General features: G+C 46.4%; 1 protein-coding gene across 1 annotated transcript; it reads right to left on the minus strand.

Moving 5' to 3' along the window:
- Positions 1 to 119: 119 nt before the first annotated feature.
- Positions 120 to 15,638, minus strand: MATN1 (matrilin 1; the record flags this gene model as incomplete). The annotated part of the gene is made up of 8 exons (XM_079546019.1): positions 120 to 163; positions 3,017 to 3,115; positions 3,676 to 3,828; positions 5,009 to 5,422; positions 5,694 to 5,819; positions 8,012 to 8,234; positions 12,663 to 13,009; positions 15,551 to 15,638. 8 exons carry the CDS (start codon positions 15,636 to 15,638, stop codon positions 120 to 122), a joined length of 1,494 nt encoding a protein of 497 aa, XP_079402145.1.
- Between the last annotated feature and the right edge of the window lie 825 nt (positions 15,639 to 16,463).

The following is a 16,463-nucleotide window of genomic DNA, read 5'->3' on the forward strand; positions in this document are numbered from 1 at the left end:
GACTCTTTAAAAGAAATACAAGCTGGCCATAGTGCTGTGGCTGAGCTGCCCTCCGTACAAAGGAAGGAATTCTAGATTTGTTACATCAGGAAAGACGGGAATAGAACTTTTGGGGGCTTTTAGATGATCTTATTCTCCAGGGCTTCAATCCTTTTTGCCACAGCTTCCAGTGAGCGAGAGTTAAGGTGAAAAATGACAGTGCATATCAGTGATTCATTGCTCAAATCTTCCCTGCACAGTGAATGGAGCTGCCTGCTGGGAGCAGGTAGCAGAGGAGTGCTGCCATCATCTACCTGGCATTTCCACAGCTGTTCAGGCTGATGAACTTCTATTGAAGGTGGAAAATGTTTATACATGCACAAACACTCACATGTACCTATAAATTTAAATATAAGAATAGTTGGTGTGTGTTTTGACCGGTTGAGAGAATTCCTGACCTTGAGCAGTTTGGGTTGCACAGAGAGCAGAGCACATTGCTTTTCTTAGAGTTACACTGTCTTGCAATTTTCTGCTCTTTTCACTAATTGCTCTTCATGATGTGCCTGCAACCCACTGGGTGAGAACTACTGATTTACTCTGACCTTTTGCTTAATACAAGTCATGAATTTCACTCTATTTGATGTAAAGAGGAGAAAACATACTGTGTAACTGAAAGAGCAAGCCACAGAAATGCATGTATAAATTAAAATGTTTCTGAAATGATACTCTCTCCTAATTTTCAGTAATGAAGTCTCTCTCTGACCATTCTGTGAGCTGCTCCAATGTTTCACTAATTCCTCTCTGCATGAGGCATTTGAAGTTTATTCACATTTCTTTTTCTTATTTTTCTTCCAAGAATTCCCAGTCTTTGTGCAATATCACAGAATCATTAAGGTTGGAAAAAGCCTTTCAGATCATCTAGTCCAACTGTCCACCTACCACCAATCCTGCCCACTGAACCACATCCCTAAGTACTGCACCTACCCTTTCCTCCAACACCTTCACACTGTGCTGGGCAGCACGTTCCAGCACCTCACCACACTTTCCAAGGAGAAATTCTTCCTACACCTCACATCCTATTGCTGCTACCTGGGAGAAGAGGCTGGCCCCTCCCTCGCCACAGCAATGCGGTCTCCCCTGATCCTCCTCCTGCCCACATGGAACCATCCCATCTCCCTCAGCCTCTCCCCACAGCACTGTGCTCCAGAGCCCTCACAGCTCCGTTCCTTTCTCTGGACGCACTCCAGGGTCTTTCTTGTAGTGAGGGGCCCAGCACTGAGCACAGCACTGAGGTGCCATGCAGACGGATGGACACCTCCTGCTCCTGCTGGCTGCACCGCTGCTGACACAACCAGGATGTTGTTGGGCTCCTCGTCCCCCTGGGTACCCTGCTGGCTCATGCTCAGCAGTTACCAGGGTCCTGCTCCTCCACACAGCTCTCGGCTGCTCTGCCCCATGCCTGCAGCACTGCGTGGGGCTGTTGTGGCTGAAGTGCAGGACCTGACACTTGGTCTCACTGAGCCTCATCCTGCTGGCTTCAGCCTAGCGACCGGCCTGTCCAGGTCCTGCTGTAGGGCCTTCCTACTCTCAGGCTGATCAATACTTCCTCCCTAGTTGGTGTCATCTGCAAACTGACTGAGAATGCACTCAATTCCTTCATTCAAATAATCAATAAAGATATCAAACAGGGCCAGCCCCAGCACAGCCCCCTGTGGAACGCCACCTGTGTCCAGTTTGCAGTCAGATGTAACGCCATTCATCACCACTCTCTGGGCCTGGAACCCAGCAAAGATTGTTCCTGTCCAAGCCAAGGGCTGCCAGCTTCCCCAGGTTCTGACTGAACCTGATCCCTTGGTTGTCCCTCACGTGGCATGTGATCACACTCAAAGATGATCTGATCCATAACCTTCCCTGGCACTGAGGTCTGGCTGACAGGCCTGCAGTTCCCTGGATTCTCCTACAGCCCTTCTTATAGATGGGTGCCACACTGTCAAGTCTCCAATCATCTGAGACCTCTCCAGTTGACCAGGAATGCTGATAGATGGTGGAAAGGAGATTCACAATCACCTCTGCCAGCTCCCTCACACCTCAGGTGGATGCAACAGAATACGACAGAATCCAGAAGGAAACAGGTGGTCCTAGCCCAGCCAACTCCCTGTGGACACATCCTTTATGTCTTAATGAGCATGGTGGTGGTGGGTTAATGATTGCACTTGATGATCTTAGACGTCTTTTCTGACCTTATTAATTCTATGATGATTCTGTGACAAAAAAGAATCCCACAGACGCAGGGGATCAAACTCACCTCATTGAAGATATTTGCAGTGAGCAGTTATGTGAGACAGTGAGCAGTTTCTCAGCACTGGAATTTGACCACTGGAGAGAAATTGGACCTAAACAGTGCAATTCCCTGACTTTACCAAGACCACCAACTACATGGTCAGAAGTGTTGTGCTGTAGAAGACTCTCTTTTTCAACAGTTCTGTGGAGAGTTTAGCCAGCCAGGTCAGGTATTTGTATTGTAGACATTTACTGTTGCATAAAAAGCATTTCATCTACAGAGTTTTAATGACTTATCATTTGCACACAGGCACCAGCATTTTTGTTTCTTTCTGCTCGCCGGCCGATGACAGCCACTGCTGCTCTCAGCCCACATTCTGGCTGCATCACAGGACCTGCAGCACACAGAGGCAGCAGCAATATCCGATACAGGAACCTTGCTTCCACACTTCTGGCATCGGCATCGTTTAAGCATCTTCCTAAAAACTGACTTAGGATCTGATGTCTGCATGTTGCTACTGCCTCCAATGATTTAGCATATTCTACTTTGATTCTATTGCTTTCAGTCTATTTCTTATTTTGTGTCAGGCCAGTACCCTGAGCTCTAGCACAGGAATTCTTCTTCCTGGACACATTCAGAACCTAACTGTCTAGTTTCCCAGCTTCCTGACTGTTATCTAAACTGTTTTCCCCATGGATAGACTTTCTCAGGTGGTCCCTCCCGAAAGCCCAACCCAGCCCACTGGGTGCTGAACACAGAGCTTCCAAAGGATATATTTCCGTTGCAATGTATTGATGAGTTCTTCTACTTTTGCCTGGAACTTCACAATAGATTTACATTCGCATGGATCTTCCTCTGTGGACCAGAGTATCAAGAAGATGTGTTAAGTGACACAAAAAAGAATTAAAATCACTGAGATGTGAAGTAAAGCAAGTCATATTCTTTGTCATAAACAGGAAGGAAATAAAAATACCATTCATCCTAATTACTGACTGATCACTTCTGCCTTTAACCTCAAATGACTAGGGACTCTTACACTTCATTGCATCCAGGACAGGCTCAAATCTTTCCTGGGCTTCCAGTTCCCTGAATACCCACTGAGATCTACTACTAATGCTTAAAGCGTGCCCTAAAAATTTGAATCTGATCGAAACAGATGTGTTCAAACGTGCCCAAAACAATCTTTGTTTGTGAGTTCATTTCCCAATAACATCACCATGGTGGGTTGTACTCTTTGCTGCTCATAAACTTATGCAAAATAAAAATTTGGAGGTACTGTTTGCAATCTAAGAGTCAAGAAGTGTTGGAGCTTTGCTTCAGGGCTCCGTTTCTTGAATAGACAGAGCAATGTGCATTCATCAGTTCTGCAAATGCTGTGAGTAAACCTCCCCCTCTACCCAGTCCCCCACTCTCACCAACGCAGATTTTCATTTGCAGCTTCTTCCCAATGTTGCTGATGGTTCTGAAGTCGGCTGTGTAGAAGTAGTGCTCAGCTACTGGTTCGGAAGCAATTTCCCTCAGCTCGTCCTCCACTGCGTTACCAACTCCCACAGCAAACATCCTAAAGCCTGTAACCAATAAGAACCTGTCAGTTGGCACCAATCCTCTTCAACTTCTAAATTCTTGTCTGCCTTCTGCACCTCCATGCAACTCTACAGTTGTTAAATTGAAAACTTCTCTCTGCTATTACTGACTTATTTCACGCCATCCGGGGTTCCGGATGCAGGCAAAGTTTTACTGGACTTATCTAGGTAATGATCACTGTCACCACAAGAACGATGATTTGGAGATGCAAGAAACAAAAGATCATTACAACACCTTGACAGGATAATGCATCCAACTAATAGGAAAGCAATGATACAGCAAAAGGAAACAGTGGAATTTTTCAAAATAGCCTGCAGCCACCATTCATCAGCCCCTCTCATAGCAAAGTCCCCTCTGCAATGGAGACCTGCATGTTTAGTAAAAGTGTGCTTGGATTGCTTTCCAATATTGCAACTCATTGTCTATCAAGACATTCTATGAGTTAAGAACACGGGCCCAGTTACTATGCATCACTACCAGAGATTGATTGCTGCTTTTGTCTTAAATCCTGCTTCTCTTGAACCCAACTGCAGTTTGCCTTGACTTGAACGATGATAATAGGTCTAGACTTTAGTAATGCTTTCCCTCCCTCCCCTTTTTGCCTTGTCTTTCTTCTTCTGGATCTTTTCAGCTTTTCTTTCTCTTTTTTTTTTTCCCAGCATTCAACTCAAGGAACATGTTTGGAATCTAGTGATAAGTATTTTTTATTTATCTCTGTGAAATCACTTACCAACTGATGTTGGGGATATCTGTGTAGGGAGAAGAGAGGAGAAGAAAATAAGGCCTGAAGTCTTGTTTCTATGCATACAGTTTGTAAGGACCTTTTGTCTTCTAAAGGCTGAACACTCACACAGCCTGTCAACTTGTTTAGTAAGCATCAGCATTTCATGACCTTGTGCTTGACCTGCTATTATGTGCTAGCCCTTAGTCCCATCTAGTTGTTGAGACCGAATCTAAAAGGAAATGAAGGATTTAGCAATTCATGAACTTATTCACATGGGCTGCATCCATTTAATGCAGTGATGGCAGAAGACTGGGAAATGACCCTCAGCAGGAGGCCAGCAAAGGGGCAGATCTCACTGGATTTGCACTTTGTACAACTGATAGTAGATGCAGTGCCTGATCCAAGGGAGAAACGAGCTGCTGAAAGTTCAGTAGACCTACCTAAATCTTTGGCTTTCTTAGCAGCGTCGGTGATGTAATCTTGTGACCGTCCGTCTGTGAAGACGATGCCCACCTTGGGAACGCCAGGCCTGGCTCCATTAGCAATGGAGAAGGAACTGTCCACCAGGTACTTCAGAGCCTGGCCCGTCATGGTGCCTTTCTCCATGTAGGCCATTTTCTTGACTGCTGCTTTGATGTCCTTCTTGTTCTTGAACTGTCCCAGAGGAAACTCCTGCCTGACAGAGCTGGAGTACTGAACCAGGCCAACCTGGGCTTGCTTCTCTGACACCTCCAAGGATTCCACAATTTGGTTGATGAATTTCTTCACCAGCTCAAAGTTCTCAGGCCGAACGCTCTTGGAGCCATCAATCAGGAATACGAGATCCAGGGCAGATCCTGACCCACCACTGCAAGCTGAAGCAAAATGAGAGAAGGGAGAGACGGCAACTAAGATTCTTAATTGTATGAGCAGATGAAATCCTAATACCACTTCACTGCTAATATGCTAAATCAATCAAAAATCAACAACAGTTCACACTCATGTTTTCAAAATAATCCTTGGTTGTACGTTCATGGTTTCTTTTTCCTCCTTTTCTGAACAGAACATGCAATTCTCTCAACCTTACCCCTATCCTACCATGGCAGACCACAGCGCAGCTCAGTGCAAATGGAAATCATTACGTACCACTGCAGGTCTTCCCATCATTGTTCAGCGTGAAGCCCTCTCTACAAGCACACTTGTATGATCCCGGGGTGCTGATACAGATCTGCTCACAGTCGTGGTCGCCAGTGGCACACAGGTCTGACACCACTGCAAGAAAAAGTGCAGATCGAAACCAAGCACCATGCCAAGGCTTCTCAACCTGAGCACACACTGCCCACGAAGAAAGCATCATATTTGTTCTATACACTCAGTAGTAACTAAACCCACCCTGCAGCAATATAAAGCAGCAGGAAGTCATTACTCTTTGATAGTAATTGAAGTAGAAATAGCAAAGAGAAGTAGTGACAAGTCTCCAGACTGCAAGGCACAGCTAGGGCTAGATGTAGTTTCTACAGTGAGGGCAAAAACCATCTGTCTGTCAAGCATATCACAACGTAATTCCCTCTCCAAATATATGAGGTGAGATTTGGTTCCCAAACTACCATCTGGTCTGGCCAATACCCATTTTTTTCCAGCTATATGGTGCAATTATGATTCGTGAGTGCCATGTGCAGCTGCCATTCCTGGGTGGGATTCGTGCCCAAAAGCACTTGGACTTCACTTCAGAGCTATCCTTGCACGTGCAACTCTCAGAATCGCTCTCTCCAAATATTTCTGCAACCATGCAGTTGGCTCCAACACTGGGCTCTCAGTTCTTTGAAGGCTGCAGAGTTTTGATGAGCCTAACTAGTAGCTGGATCAATAAGGGTCTCCCTTTCCCTGGGCCTGTTGAACACTATGGGAAGCAGCTGGACAGTGCTGCGCAGTTCTTCCTGCTGTTGGTGGCCACAAACTGCTTTTCAATAGCAGGTGGTGTTTGGGTACATCTCCAAGGACAGCTCTGTGCAGCTGCTTGCATAGCATGATAACATCCCACTTGGCAGTTAATGCGGTGCTGCTCTCCATTAGCCATAATAATCCCTAGCACAGTGCTTCCCTCAGATGCATCTCTGAAGGTTTTTACCAGGGGGAGAACTTTGTCATCTGCATTTACACATTTGAAAAGCAAGGCACAGAAAGGACTTTTTTTTTCCCCTCTGTCTTTTTGAATGACACCAATGCCAGAGCTTCCAAACACGCTGTCAGGCCTCTCTGTCTCCAGCTGACTCCTGACTCCAGGGCAGCCAACACAAACTCCCACGAATATTCATGCCTTGCCTTCCACCTTCTTGAATTCTGTCTCTGCTCCTCTTAGCATGTAGCGTTTGTTCCTTTCTTTCATGAGCTTCTGCTGCAGTGACACCTGATTATAATATATGACTCACTTTGTATTCAAATTTTTCCTCCTTCCTACAAGAGGATGAAGTTTTCCTTGACAGAAAGCTGCTCCCCCCATTATTTTCAAGCTGAAAGTTGATCATGAAGCATTACACCTCTTGAAGAATTGTTCTCAGATAGTTTTACACGTCCATCTGCGTGTATTGGGTTGCAATGCCTTGCTGCAAGCACTGTGGTGCATCACAGCTTTAAGAAGCGTTGCCACGCTGTGCTGAGGCAGGATGGGTGTGCGAAGCCCCCAGTCCCCTTCCCAACACATGGTGCTTTTTATAGACCACTTCCTACACATTTGAAAGCAATAAAGCTTTCTCATTGCATTCACTGCTTCGTGTAGGAGTGTGTTGTTCAATGTGTAGATCTGGTACTTAGGGACGTGGTTTAGTGAGCAATATTGGTGGTGGGTGGACAGTTGGATTAGATGATCTTAGGGGGCTTTTCCAACCTTAGTGATTCTGTAAGTGACTGTAGAACAGCCAGGCTCTTTTTACATATTATGCAGAAATTATGAGATACTGCACCAACCAGGAGAGTTTTCCACCCCACAGAGCTTCCAAAAAAATAACAGCAGTCAGGGAGAGGCGGCAGGGGAGTGAAACCAGCCCTTGTTTAAATAGGAACTCAGAAGATGAAACTGGCAGGGGAAACTGCAAGGCAGATCGTCAGTAGTGCCCTGCTTTGTTAAACCTGAGGGCAGTGATTTCAGCTATTTAAAAATTGTGTTTTCAAGGTTCTCTAGAAGTATGTGAATCATGTTTACAAACTCTTCAAACAAATAAAGCCTTCTTTAAAGAGACATCTTTAACCAAAACCCAAAATTCCCTAAACAAAACCTCAAATTCCTGAAAGGCCACTTTGAAGAGCATCCATCTTCCATATTCTGTTCTTCTGCACACCCAAATCCTTGGCAGAAGGAAGCAGATGGATGAAGGATGATGACATGGGAGACTTCCACGTGAAAAGCTTGCTGGCAGCCACTTGTACTCCTTGGCTAGGAACCCGAGGGGTGCGTGGCAAGGACTTACCACAGAACGCTTCTTGAAACTTGTGGGTCAGCTTCTCTATGACACTGTAGCTCTCCACGTAGTCCACGTGGTCGTCCAGGGGCTCGCTTGCGATTTGCCGCAGCGTGTGCATGTCCACCCGGCCAACCCCAATGGCAAAGATCTCAATGCCAGCCTGCCTGGCCCTCGCTGACACGTCCTGCACTCCGTCCTGGGGACGTCCGTCAGTCACAACAATCGCCACCTACACAGAGGAGAGCACAGACCAGGCCTGGATGAGCGCTCGTTCTGCCATCGCTTGTGGCTTACTGCTTTACTAAAGGAGGTTTCACATTTCTAAAGTTAAAGAAGAAGGAAATGCCACCTCCTCCCCCTCTTCCTGTTCCTCCCGAGATCACAGGAGCCGTTCTCTTAATGTGTAGCTTGTGTCTTTCTGAGCTGCAAAGGTTAAACTGCCATGCTTTAATTATGGGACATCTGGTGTGTCTCGGCCCTAACAAAAAGGTTGCACTCTCTACAAGCAAACTAACACCCAACCCAAACTTCAGCTCTCTTTGTGAAACCTCAGACAACACTAAGGACGACTCCCGGACTTTTATGGCGCCTTTGTCCATCTAAAAGTCTCAAGAGATGTTGTGGCAACGTGAGGAGGCTAAGGCTGCCCAGAGAGGCGGGGGTGCCCATCCCTGCAGACAGGCAGCGTCAGCTGGAAGGGCTCTGAGCACTGATGGAGCTGTGGGTGTCCCTGCTCAGTGCTGGGAGTTGGACCAGATGGCCTTTCAGGGTCCTTTTCAGTGACTACTAGTTTAAGGCATCTCCCCTTTTTAGAGACAAAGAAACTGAAGCTGAGAGAGGGGAAGGGGTCTGCCTGAGGTCCGGATGTGTCGGTGCCAGCCATGATCCCTGATTCCACCAGAAATAGCAGCGTGAGATCCTGCACTGACTGACATCATCATTAAAATACCAGCTGGTGCAGGTGGGAACTGGATTCTGCCCTGGGTGGCGGAACCCTAAACTGCAGGAAAGCCTCTAGGAGTCCTGCTGCTGCTGCTAGGCTTTCTATTTTCCTCTTTCTTCTTCTTTTGCTAAGTGACATTGTCACAAAATCTTCATGCTCCTTTTTTAGCAATTCAGCTGCTCCTGCCACTTTTCCTTGCAATTGTTTCGTTGTGACATCACTGTCAATACAATCAGCAGGAGCAGCTAGCTGCAAGCAGAGAACAAAAATCCACAGTGCAAGCAAATAGCAGGATACAGAAAACATCATCTGCAGATGCAACTGGGAAGACTCTCCAGCTGCTCAGTTAGGACAGTGTGACAGCTGTTTTGCACCCTTAGCAGGGAGAAATCATCTTTTAAGGTCAGAAGTGGGGTTCCGTACCTCATGTCTCCAAGAAGCCCAGTTGGACTTGATGATCTTAGTGATCTTTTCCAAACCCTATTGATTCTGTGATTCCGTGAAGCTTCTCCTTCCCCTCTCTGCCCGCCCTTCCACAGTGGGGTGGCTGAATGCTGCGCCCCGGGCATTTCCAGTACTCAACCTGCTGCCCTGTCCAGAGCTTTCCTTCTGAATGAGAGATGGGTGAAACTGGAAAAATGTGGAGCTTTTAGTCGGGTGAAGCAGCAGCCAGCCGTGCAACCATTCCTTCTGCCAGGAGAGAGAGCCCTCGGCTCAGCAGCAGCGCTGGGATGCGCTGCCAATTAGGGCTTATCTGGAGCCAAAAGCCTGTCAGGAAACAAGATGTTCTATCAAGTGGCTTCTGCGAGGAGCACTACCCATGAGCAGGTTTCTGCCAGCACTGTGTGTCTTTCTCGCAGCATTTGCCATAGGACAGAGGTGTTCTGTGTCCTGCTGGCATCTGTCTAAAGAAAGTGATTCTCCCAGTTTGATCAGTTCCTTAGGTTCTTCACACTGGAGTGGCTGAGCCCCAGATACAACCCAGGAGACATCTGGCAGCAGCATCCATGTCTGAATCTGATGGGAAAGGTTTTCATAATAAAACACAGCGTGCTCAGAAGTTGTACTGCTTTCTGAGCTGCTGCTGGAATTGGGGAGAAGAACATTTGGAGGCACAAAGAATCTGGATCAGGCACTGGGAATTTATCAGCGAGCCCACGGCTGAAATGAGTGTAACCTCGTTTGCTAAGACACACAAGTGTTCATGGGCATCTCTGGGAGGTCATAATTCATGTGCCGTGTGCAGGCAATCCAGCAGCTAATGAGGCAGCAGCATCTCCTGATGCAGTGCATTACATGAACGTTGTAACAGCACCAGCAGGGGATTGGGAAGGAAGTTGAATAGCCCCCTGATTTGCTCAGCAATTTGACAATCTATTTGTTGTTCTTCCTGAAGAAAGATAAAAGTAATTGGGCATCCCTGTAGTTTTGATAGAGGTATAAAGAGACGTTACTTGGAGCTCCTGCAGAAACAAATAGTTTTTTTTTCCCTGTCCTGTGGTGATTATTTGCTGCACAGAGCACAGCAAGACTGAATGAATGATCTGGTGCTGTGACCGATCCCACGTGTTTGGAAATCCTAGTGCTGATTTCCATGAGGTCATGCTGGATTTCTGCTGTGTAAAGGAGCAAGAGATGTATGCAGCTGAAATTACGTGGCCTATTCATCATCCAAGGCAAATTAGGGGCTCATCCTGAGCAGAATGAAGGTCTGAGGAGGAAGAGTTTACTGGGCTTGTTTTACACTGGGATACCTTGGGCTGGAGGTACTGGCCAAGAATTAGTGCAGTGAGAAAGGAAATGAGCTTTTTTGCAAGGGTGTATTGGAAGAATAGAGAAATAAATGGCCTTTTTGCCTTTCGATATTCAGCAGTGGTCTGGCATTCAAACTGCTGGGATTTTTTTTGTGTGGAAGGCAAAATGTCTATTTTGTTCATATTAGGTTTTTTTTTCCTTCTCATTTCAAGCAGGGTAAGAATTTCTGAGAAGCAGAAACAGATATCATTCAGATACTTGTTGTTGCAGTTAAGTTGCTGTTCTTGGGCCACGCAATACCCAACAAGACAGACATTTCCTACAACTTTTTTCTTCCAGATGGAAAGTCACTGAGCGTGGCCATGGATGATCCTCCTCGGGGGTCACCTGCAGCTCCCGCTCTGCTCATGCATTCCCAGCACTGGGTGCTCTGGCCAAATCTATTCCCTTCCACTGGCTGCATGGAATGGTTTCAGTGGAAATGTCTCTTGCTGTTGGATTTTCAGCTGGTGGCTCCTATGCTTGAGGAGTGATGTGATGGCGATGGCAGATCAGAGGAGTTTCTCTGCAGGAAACTGCCAACAAAACTTCATGAAAGTTTCTTAGATGTGATTTTCCCAACTTATTACTCTTGGCTTTCTTCCTATTGTGTCAAGCCAGACTTAGGCTTAAAATACAATTAGGTTAAAATACAGAGAATCTCATGATAAAAGACAATGTGAAATCGGATTCATTAACATTTGCAAGTTCCTTTTAGCTCAGCAGGGTGAAGGAGCACAAGAGACAATCAATGGGTGGTATTTTTAGGAGATAGACTCATTTTTCGTATTTTTTTTGTGAATTCCAGTCCAGTCCAGCCTTCAGGTTGCTGATTGTTGGAATTGGAGGATTTTTAGCGGTGTTTCATTTTTTGGTGATATTTTTGACTTGCCATCCCCAAGCATCTTTTCCATGTACTGCTCTGCCTGCCTTGGAGCTTTACTATCAGTGAGGAAAACTGAAAGTGTCTGATGTTCCAAAAATGTTGTAGTCAGGAGAAAAATCCTAGGCTTCCTCGCTCCATCAGCTGGGCTCTCGTCCAGCTGCTGGAAAGCTGTCAGTGCTAGCTAAAGCCTTTGCTTATTTTTCTGGTCTGATCTCATAGCAGACAGCCAGTGGAGCTGGCACAGGACAAAAAGTCCTGAGAAGCTCAGGATGTTTAGCTAAAACACATATTGTCAATAATAAACATTTTCCACATGCTCAGATTGGAGTTTTCCTGATGACCATCACTGGGTTGAGGTCTGGTTGCCTTCAGGGACAAATCCAGAGGGATGGATGAGGTATCTGGGGAAAATTTCTTTAAAGGCTGAGTTTCCTGGATGGGGAATCTGGGTCAGGAGTGGTGATGCCCATTGCAGCCAAGTGTGGAATTAATCTGATTTTATACCACAGTCTGAAATGTTAAATAGTCACTGAAGTCTGTGTACATGAAGAAAATACCCAGAATGGAAGACACAGCTGTTAGCCAGCCTATGAAAAACTAGTAGAGCACTGGAGGGTTCAGAAACAGCACTTTGCTTTGTACACAGAACGGAAAGGGCCCATGTCAAAGGAAACTTTCAGAAGATTGTCTCACATTTCGTTATGGTGGATTTGAAGCATTTTTGTTACCACTTGTTGGGGAGGATGGCTGTGAGCATGCTCATGCCTAGCGGACTTGGCTGAATCAATGTCTCAGGGCGGCGCATTGCCCTCAGTGAGCAGAGCCACTGTTGTCCTACACACAGACAATCACTGTTTCTCCTTTTCTGATTTTCCTAACCATTCCGCAGTGTGTCATGTGAAACAAGACTTCCAATAAAGGGACAGCGTGCTTGATCTAGCGATTGGCAGCCCTGCCCATGGCAGGGGATTGGAACTAGGTGATCTTTGGGGTCCCATCCGACCCAAGCCATTCCACGATTCCACGATTCTTACCTTATTAATATTGGGAGATCTGAGCCTGGCCCCTTCTGCGTCACTGAAGGCCCGGCTGATGGCAAACTGGATGGCCAGGCCGGTCATGGTCCCCGTGGAGAGCGGCTCTATCCTGCGGACCGCCTGTAGGAGCCCAGCCTTGGTTTGGTGAGTCTTGAGGGAGAACTCATTCTTGACTGCGCTGGCATAATTGATGACCCCGACCCGCGTGGAGTTGGGGCCCACGTCCAGCCCCTCGATCACGCGCGACAGGAAGACTTTGACCTTCTCAAACTCCTGCGGGCGCACGCTCCGAGAGCTGTCAATGATGAACACCAGGTCGGTGGGTTTGGTTCTGCACAGGGTGCCTGGGAAGGATGAGGAGGGAGAAGAAAAAAAAAGAAAAATATGCAAAGAGGGACAAAATAATTCCTCTTACAGCAGGCAGCTGAGGCTAGATGACCTGCGAGCCCCGATCCTTTCTGTCCCTGTCTCAGAGAGGCCCTGGGAGACCAGTTTAACCTAATACTTCCAAATGCTCTTTTGCCTTTCATAAAAACTTCTGTAAGAGAAACACATTTAGCTGTTGACAATGTGTACTCCTACAGCAGCTCTGCACTTGTGGGAGCGGGTTCCCACTTGTCACACCAGGCTATTGCTAATGGCTATAGGAAACTTAATGGAAGGAGGAATTTAGCTGAACTAAAGCCTGTTATATACGCTCCCGTATCAAAGAAGGTCTCAAAAGAACTCACTGTGGTGCATAAGCAAGCTACGTGGGTATTAATTAATGAGCTTGTGTCTTTGTCATGCATGACCAGAAGCAGGAATGAAACTCAGCAGTTCAGATTCAGTCGCGAATCACGACTCCCAGGCTAACTAACCAATGTAACAATCCAGTCTTGTGTTTTTCAGCTAGTGGCACTAATAATGAAATAGAGCAAAGACCAGCACGGCTTTATGTCTGTGAGCTGGTGAGGGAAAACACAATAGAGAGATGTAGAACCGTGCAATTGATGGTTAATCTCTACAAGCCACTCGTAAGGCATGAATATCCACTCTAAAAGATAAATAGTATAAATGGGAAATATTAGCAATGCAAACAGCTGACTAATATTTTTCTTTCCAATTTCTCATTTTCATGCTGTTTTCCATCCTAATGTTCAGCTGTGACAAGACATAAAAAGGACTGACATTTTTTATGAATTTTGGAATGAATTGATCCATTTTCCTCACCAGATCTATAGCATTCTGGTCTTTATTTTTTTCTATCATTTAACCTGCCTCTGTAGGGTCATCAAGAGCTCTGTTAAGATTTGATTTCCGCAGAGAGGGATGATATAGGTTATATCATAAAAGAGATTTCTGTGGACAGATTTTTAAATGTGAGCTTTTGGGCCAACAAATCTGTTCTAAATTATGACATAAATATTACAGCTAGTCCTCAGTGTGAAATCTAATGTGGCTCTCAGTCTTTCAGACACATGAAAATAAATACCCTGTGATGTATCCATAAAGAATATAATCAGGTTAGTTTCCTGGGAGACATGAATGCTGAATCTGCTTCTGGCTCCCAGAAATGTCTGAGCGATGTGGTGTGCAGAAGAGAAGAGGGCAGTTGTTGCTCCATCAGGTGCTCTAGTTTCCACTAAAACATAATATTACCTTTTCCCATAGGGGTGGCTTTCACTTTGCCACTGTAATTCATTTCAGAGGAAGGGAAAACTCACTTGGCAGATCCCTCACATTGCAAATCCCTTCAGCAGGGGTTGGTTTTGCCCATTTTACAGGAAATACAAAGAAAAATGCAAGGTCTTGCAATCAGCTCCTCTACAAATAAAGCATGGATTCCCCTTTGCTGCTGTGGCTAATGTGTCACATCTGCTTTGAGTGACAAACCAAACAAAAAAAAAAGCTTTTTTTTTTCCCCTTAGGAATAGTCAGATCAAATAGGAGTTTTACAGCGTGTTTTCTTTTTGTGTAGAAGCTCTGTGATAACATTTTGAATCTCCTTTTTTTTTTTATTATTATTTTATTTTATGAAAGTGCAGTGTATTGTATTCCTGGGAAATAGAACATATCAGATGTAAGTGCTGGGATTTAGCACACATCAGGCTCTGCAGGACAGACAGATCCCCAGGAGGTGACAGCTCTGGGTGACGTCCCGACTCAGCATAGTTTACTTCAAAGTGGAATGAAACCAGAACTGAAATCCTCTGGTTTTAAAAACATCCACACCTGAAGCTATTCAGGAGCAGCTGAACTTCATGCATCAATTTAGCAGAAAATCTCTCTCAGGGCATCCTTGCCACATTAATTAAAAGAGCAGGAAACCTACCTAGTAATTCAGAATGAAATGCTGTTTATTTTAGAAATAGTGATTGCTCACAGTAGGGCTGGTTGAATGAGCACTCTGTTCGGTCTCCTGGCTTCATAGAATCATCGAATCACTAAGGTTGAAAAGATCACTAAGATCATCAGGTCCAACCATCAACCCATGCCAACTGCAGCAGTGCTTAGCAGCTCTGCAGCGAATATAACTCTCCCTTTGTTCATCAGAAGAGATGGTCAGTGCATCAGGGAAGTGCCCTTCGTAGCAGCAGCAAATGCCACAGTCACTGGCACGTCTATTTTACTTACTGTGGGCCCAGAGCTGCTGCCGTAGGGCCGGAGCCAACCCAGTGCTGCCTTTGCTGTGCTCAGCTCAACCTCCCAGCTTTGCTTCAAAGCAATGAAACAGGCAGAAGGAGTTCATCTCTATGTCTGTCTGCCTGGAAAATAGTGGAGGAAGCTGTCTGCTTTTTGGCCAGAAGTTGGGTGTTGCTTCCTCCTTCAGCGCCCTGCACTCCCCAGCAGGTTGGTGACCAGGATTCGGGGACAGAGCCCACAAGCATTCAGCTCCCACTTACCTCTGGGCTGAGGAGGTGCCCCCCAGACTCCACAGCTCTGGAGAAGAAGCAGCAAGGAGAGTGGCAAGGTGGTGAAAATCCTGTCCATGGCTGCGGAGGAGCTGCCGGAGGTTGGATGTGGAATGGCACACGGGAGCCTTGGCCCTGAGGTATTAACCTGCCCTTCGTTGGGGAGGCAAGGGGCCAGCCCCTGACACGTGTGAGGGGCCGGGGGGGCACTGAGGGGCGAGTGAGAAGGGCTGGGAGAAAATGTTGCATGAAGGTGGGGAGGAGGTGGATGTCCAGCCCTGCCGGCCCCTCCACAATGGCTCCATTGCTCGGAGAAGGGGATGGGAAGCTATAAAGGGACCCGCAGCCATGCGGTATGTGGGCAATCTGGGATGGGAACAGTGGGAGCAGTGAGGGCAGCCCTGGGGAGCTGGGGTTAGCCTGTCGACCTCCAGCTCCCATCTGCATATCTTCGCTTCCTTTGCTTAATTTGTGGGCTGGAGCTCTGTCACGGGAGGAAGGGAGAGGAAGAGGAGAGCAGGCGCAGGGGCAACGCGTGGGATGCAGAGCAAATTCCTTCCTGAGGGGAACAGTCGCTGCTCTATGAGGCTGTGAGCAGAGGCAGAGGGAGAAAGAACGCAACAGTCTGAGTTAGATAAATAGAGGAGCAGCGCGGGACAGACGGGCAGATTATAAGTTTGATTTATTTTTAACAGAGGAGTGATCAGGTCCATGCAGCTCCAGCCACAAGAAGCCAATAATCTGAATCCACAAATAAGACCAATGATGCTGCAAGAGAGCAGAAATCCAGTGTCTCCTTTCTGGAAGAGCAGCAGGGAGATTTTCTACTAGAGTAAGATGAATTTAATGATGAGTCCATTGCAAAGCTGTGCATCTATTTTCTTTTAATTAACTGCTGTATTAC

The sequence above is a fragment of the Tetrao urogallus genome (assembly GCF_951394365.1).
Source record: "Tetrao urogallus genome assembly, chromosome: 23".
Taxonomy (NCBI): Eukaryota; Metazoa; Chordata; class Aves; order Galliformes; family Phasianidae; genus Tetrao; species Tetrao urogallus.